The sequence below is a fragment of the Salvelinus fontinalis genome, chromosome 33 (genome assembly GCF_029448725.1).
Source record: "Salvelinus fontinalis isolate EN_2023a chromosome 33, ASM2944872v1, whole genome shotgun sequence".
NCBI classification, from domain to species: domain Eukaryota; kingdom Metazoa; phylum Chordata; class Actinopteri; order Salmoniformes; family Salmonidae; genus Salvelinus; species Salvelinus fontinalis.
Window position 1 is genome coordinate 44,786,611 of NC_074697.1, and position 6,625 is coordinate 44,793,235.

The following is a 6,625-nucleotide window of genomic DNA, read 5'->3' on the forward strand; positions in this document are numbered from 1 at the left end:
AGGCTGTGGGGGCGGGGTTTGGAGCTCCAACAGAGGCTCTGGGTCTGTCAAGGGGGGGGACTGGAAGATCCAGTGAAAGGGGGGAAGAAAAAGGAGGAGAGGGAAAAGGAAAGGGAAGGGCAGCAGGATGGTTTGTGCATTACTAATAAATGACACTGTGGATGGCATTTCAGACACAAGCCGCAAAAGACTTCCCTTTGTAACAACAAGAAAGCTAGCCGGTAATGCTCGTGCAATTATGGCTTGGAATAACCATATCGTGACTTTTTAACCATTTCTTCATTATCATCACATACAATGATGTTATTTAAACATGTTTTAAATTGACAGAATCATGTCAGAACATCAAGATTATATTATGTGTAATGAGAAGTAGCATGCCGAGGCAACACATGCCAAGATGTGTCTCCCTGTCATAAAAGCATTTTATTTATAGTTTCAACAGTTTCTCTTCTGCAATGTGACCGTTCTCTGTCGCCCACAACTGCTAAAATTTGACAAACCAATTCACAGACTCGGTTAACCGTATTGCCTGTATAAAAACGGCCCATCAGGCTTTGCCCACTTGTTTTCATCTCATGTGGGGAGTAGGTCCTGTTCAGGTCCAAAACCTCACTGCTACCGTTTACCTCTCTCAGCCCTGATAGCCAGGCAGTGGGTTACGTAACAGCCACCGCACACCGGAATCAGTTTCTAAGTCATTCCTTCCTGCAAGAAAAACAATACATCTAGCAGTCATGATTATGGGCAGATAAGGGCTAAGACCAAACAGTTACAGCAACTGACCACAAACGCTGTCGGGCAACCACTGAGCATCACAGTTATTTAACCGTGCCCACACTGTAATTCTCATGAAACACTCACCGTGGTCATAAATGTCATAAATAATTACTGGCCAAAACACAACATTTTACTGGCAAAATGTTGCTGCGGCTTTGCATAAGAGTATGTCTATTGAATAGCAGCTTGGAGACGCATCAGTGGGCTGCTTTACTAAGACAAAAAAGGTCCCAGGAGTCAGACACAATGAAGAAGCTGAGACGTACCCATTGAGGGTCAAAGGCAAATGTGAGACATTTGTGTGATGCTTACTTTAGCAGCTATTGCACTCCCTCTTCTGTGATGGCTCTGCCATTGTGACCTGATTGTCTAATCATTAACAAAGCCCTTTCCCTCCATCCACCCCTATAGATCCATGCACAGGAATCTGTGACAGAGGCCTGCTGGTTTGGATCACATACAGCATGGCCAATCAGAGGGAGAAGGGTCCATCTGCATAATCCCATTGTTGCCCAGTGAGCACCATCGCTCAAGCATAATTGGGGGAACCATACCAGTCCTCCAGGAGGACATTGATTGTGCCTTGATAATTGTCACTTTTCAGAGTTGGGCCATCATTGTCTCTTTTCTCTCTGTCTGGGAGGCTATGGATGCCCCTCCATCTTTCCCTCCACCTCCACAGCCTCACAAAACAACACAAGATAAAATAAACCGCTTCAGGAGAGTGGTAGAGTGCACAATGTCTAATAGACAGATACCGACATGAGGTAAAGCTATAAAATAGCATTTAAAATGAGCCTATAGTACTATGAATCAGAGTCCCTCATCAGACAGTCCTTAAAACAGCAATATACTGTCACCTGGCAGTATAGTGAGTTTTTTCTCACTGTTGTCGCTAAAGACAATTGACACTGTCTCTTCATTGTGTAGATAGACTTTAATCTGCTTTACTGACACTGTGACTCGACAAACAGCAACCCTGGTTTCAGTTGCTTGTCTTTTCATGCCCTAATTAAACAACCCTCCTCCTTATCTACTTCAAAACAAGTGTCATCATGGGAGAGCAGACTTTTTGCTGGGCCCTATCTCCGTTCTTACAGAATGGTATGAAGTGTTGACTCTACTGTTGACGATAAGGCATCATAGTGGTTTAAAGGGACAGTGCTTTCTGTTGACTGAAGATTCTACGTAAATGTTTACAGAGTGTTTTAGATGTTTTTACTCAGGCACTATGCATAATGATGTAGGTTTTACGGTTGTTTTCAGTCCGCATCATCAAATGTCAGGTAGGGAGGGAGAGAGCTAGTCAGAACGAGGCCTACGTTCATGCAATGACAGATCAGGAGAAATACAGATGTAGGATCTTCATTTGAGGCAGTTTTCTAGAGCAGGAAAGTAATCCTGCAGCAACAGGAAATGTGTATTATTATGTGAATTCGAATTAATTGTAATTTTTGTAATGGCCTTTTTAAACCTCAAAGACGATCAAATTGTGATCGTCTTTGTGTGATCAAATTAAGGTTGTACATCTGTAGTGAACTAAACACCAAATGAATTAAGTTGCCGTTCAAAGTGTTGGAGTTTGTAAGCTTTTCCCATCCCTTGTAAGAATTTGCCCTTGGATTTGCCTTCACAATCTTTCAAACGTTTGAGTATGCTCTCCCACCTACTGTGAACATAATAAACCTGTCTCGTTGGACTTTTCTCCAAGGTCTCTGGTAGAATGTGTTCTGTTCTGTGCATAAGGTTTCGAAAAAGAGAACATAAGCCTGTAGTCAGCCAGCAGGGTTCGGATAGTTAGGAAGCATATTGTGTTTCATACAACCACCTCTGTTGTCTGCCAGACAGGTGAATGTGTCATCTGCCCTCTCTTTTCCTGTAAACATTCAAAACAATACTCCCATCACTTTACCTCCAAAAATCCCAAACAGTTCAACTGCTTCCTCTCCCTCAGCCACTTGTTGTGGTTTGTGCTTGTGTTATGGCGTCCATTTACAACTGAATACCTGAAATAACATCATGGGTGAAGGGCATTGTACATTTCCTCTCTCCTGTAGACATGGTTTCATATTCAAATCTTGGCCTTTGACGTGCCAAGTAAGACACAAAATACATCCCCATATTATATTAGACCATAATGACCCACAGTTCAATGGGTGAAAGAGGTGAACGTGTGCTCACCATTGCATGCGGCAGCAGTCACATCCAATAAAAACAAACAAATAATTATATTGATGCTTCACTTTACAGCCACATCATATATCATGAATTAATTTATGGCATATATCAATTTATTTAGACCAACATAACTAACCCCACTAATAGACCGCTAGTGCAAATATGTGGCTTTTTGGAATTAGATTTAAACTATGAGTTATAGGCTATAGAAGACCTATATGTTCAACTTCGACATGTTTGTTTAATGTTTCCGGATTAGAGTATCAAAGTGAATGGGGGGGGAGAGAAGCCTATGACTACAACTCAAGAGGAGTCCCCTCCACGCGAGACACGCCTTGTCACCAAAATGTGGGTGGAGCTAGGCCTCCTCAACTATTTATTGGGATTCCAACAGATGGCTGAGAAACTTCAGAAGCGCTTGATTAGAGCGTCTTCCTGCACCATCACCAACACACTCTACTGTGAAGTGGGATAACCTGCCAGAGGCATCAGCACAATGCCATCCGACTTCCTAACGCCGTTTTTGGAACTGGAGGATGAGTTCTGCAAGGTAAGAATACGTTTTTAAATGTGTGTTAATACATTAGGCTATGCAGGATATGTCTGAAAGTTATACTGAGGAATTAAAATGGTAAATAATAAAATACAACATTTTATCATTTTAACTTGGATTCGTATGTGCACCTTTTAATCAGTTTTTTCCTAAAAAGAAAAGGCTTCAAACTTTCTCATTCACGTGCATAACGGTATCCATTAGTCATTCATTCCTTGCCAAACCAAGCGCATTATAGTAAACTTTCGGGCTATTGTGTTTGATTGCAGTTTACAGTTTATTTGGTTCAGCATATATTTACATTTTATTATCTTGACCATGGCTTGAATCCCCGGTCTTGGAATGTGACTTCATTCCTCTCTTGTGTGATAGAATTTCCGTGGTCTGGACATGCCAGATGGCGCACCAGCCACCACGCAGATGCAGCGCATCGTGGGATTTCAGCGCAGACATTCACTATGCCCGGTCACCCTGCCCAACTCAAAGTTCAACAGCAGCATTGTGGACCCAATCGGCGAGCCAGCCTACTGGGCCCTTACTAACACTGCTAACCAGCAGTGGAGCCTGAAACATCAGCAACAGTTGCCCCGCTCCTCTCTCAACAACATCCCATTCCGTGTAGACCGTTCGATCAGCATGATAGAGGGCCATGTTGGCAGCTTCGGGTCCAGCGAGCAGCAGCTCCCCCCCACCCCTCCTCTAATGCCCCCACCCGGTCTAAGTATCAGCACCTGCTCCCTGTCATCTCCAAAGTCCCTCGCCCCCTCCCCTCCCATCTCCACCAGGTACAAAACCGAAATGTGCCGCACTTACGAGGAGAGTGGCACCTGCAAATACGGAGCCAAGTGTCAGTTTGCTCACGGAATGGATGAGCAGCGTGGCTTGAGCAGGCACCCAAAGTACAAAACCGAGCCATGCCGCACGTTCCACACCATTGGCTTTTGCCCCTATGGCGCGCGATGTCACTTCATCCATAACGCAGACGAGCAGCTCGGGCCCGATGGGGGAACGCCACCTCAGCGACTAAAGATAAGAGAACGCCCACAGCTGCTGCGTCACAGCATCAGTTTCGCTGGTTTCTCCTCTCCCCAAGCACTGACCGGATTCCATCCCGATCCAGAGCCCATGCTGTTCTCTAGGGCTTCCTTGGTATCATCCCCGCCCTCCACAGGTAGTCCAGAACTGCTGTCCCCATTGTTTCCAGAACCTGCTACGCTGAAGCACAACTATCCGTTCTCGTCTGACTGCGAAAACGACCAGATTAATAACAACCCTCACTTTTATACTATCACTGACTCTAAGTGCCAAACTGTCTGTGCGCAAAAGTCAGCCGCACAAAACTCTCAACGCAATGCCTTCTCATTCACCGGACTGCCTGCCCTGCAGCGGTGTGCTTCACCGGATTCTCTCTCCGACCAGGAAGGCTACACCAGCTCCAGTAGCCTGAGTGGTTGTGAGTCCCCTGGACTTGAGGGCAGACGTCTCCCCATCTTTAGTCGCCTCTCTGTCTCAGATGACTGACCTTTAACTGCATATTACTGTCATCCTAGCAGGAGTTCTGCCCAATGTTTTAAAGCTATAGCCGACATTTTTTAAACTATATCATAACGTCCATGTATACTGTTGTATACCCGTATTAGCTACTATGGGTGGCTCAACTAGCTTTACAGTATCCGTGATGTCTTTGCTGAGAGTTTTGTTGAGGAATTTTCTGTACCCATTTCGAAAAAAAGCGTGCAGGTAATGATCATTTTGGGCTTGGTATAAGGACAAAACTATTGTCTACACGTGTGCTTTTTACAACTCCAATGGTTCTTCTTATAGCCTTGCCCTCTTAGCGTGTAACCAAAGCTGAACATAGTACCTTGTCTTGTAGGCAGAGCAAATGTTGAAACGTATCCCAAAATGTAGCTAGGCCTACTGTAAACAAAATGTAGCCTTCAGTAAAGGCAACTTATTGACAGTATTATCAAGTAGTCTAACCATAGGGCTTTTTGGGGATTTATTTATTTTGTATGTTTTGCAGAGTTTGTTTACGATTGTGTTATGCATTTGTATGTGATGCAGAAAAATATGCTCTACTCTTAGCTTTAGAACTCTGAGTTGACTTTGTTTGAGCTATATAGCTTTAGAACTCTGAGTTGCCTGAGTGTAGACACTGCCAGGACCGTGTCCACCAGCATCTCCTTATGCCAGTGAAATCAATACTTGTGTTACAAGTTACCTTGTTCAATCAGTAAATACATCTATTGCCCTCACCGGTCATAATAAGTCATATGTCCTTACCCAACAAGTGCATTTCAGCATTTAGTTTGGGTTCAACGTTTCAACGGTCAAGTTCCTGATCCATTCATCCAGTTTTGCTTACTCGGCGAGACAGGATTCTCATACACAATTTTGTGACTGTTTATATTATATTATAAACATGCTCTGTGGTGTTACATGAGCTAGTAACATAGGCAAGCAATGTTGCCACAGTGACGATGTATGAGTAATATGCGTTACGTTAACATGTTGGTCTCTTGCACACTAACTGTTATTAGACAAAGTGGCATGAATTACTGTGTATTTTATCTTACGAGGAACTTGTCTTTTGTGAGCCAAGAGTGTTTTTGTAGCTCATTTGCAGCAAGAAAGGACTGTGATTGTCTTTACTTTTAGCCTTAACTGTGATGGAAAAACAAACAAGGCTTTGCATTTGTTAAATTAAAACTTATTTATTTTGTTTTTTCAAAGCAAAAATGATACTTTCGGTTTTGTTGGTTTCTATATAATTTAAGTGTATTGTTTACATTCTATGGGATATGAATCCCTGTCTCTATCTTAATATATTTTTACCTGTTTTGTTCAAAATAAAACTCTGTAAGAAATCACTGTCTCGCTGACTTGTTTAACTTAGAGGCACACTGCACTTCATACCATCACTGTTATGCAATAAAGTGATATTATTACTCATCTTAGGAAAAAGTGACAATAACAAATACGAAAACTCGTTTTAAATGATTTATGCTTTCTAAGAGGGATAAATAGTAGGATCACATGTTTGTAATGGAGATTGAACAAGTATGACTCTGCACAAAATGAGAACATGATACAAACATTTTATTTTATTTG

The 6,625-nt window shown here is 42.8% G+C and overlaps 1 protein-coding gene across 1 annotated transcript; it reads left to right on the top strand.

Moving 5' to 3' along the window:
* Window positions 1–3,340: 3,340 nt before the first annotated feature.
* LOC129832354 (mRNA decay activator protein ZFP36L2-like) lies at window positions 3,341–6,381 on the top strand. The gene is made up of 2 exons (XM_055896365.1): window positions 3,341–3,508; window positions 3,884–6,381. Exons 1-2 carry the CDS (start codon window positions 3,455–3,457, stop codon window positions 5,030–5,032), a joined length of 1,203 nt encoding a protein of 400 aa, XP_055752340.1. The 5' UTR covers window positions 3,341–3,454; the 3' UTR covers window positions 5,033–6,381.
* Window positions 6,382–6,625: the final 244 nt, after the last annotated feature.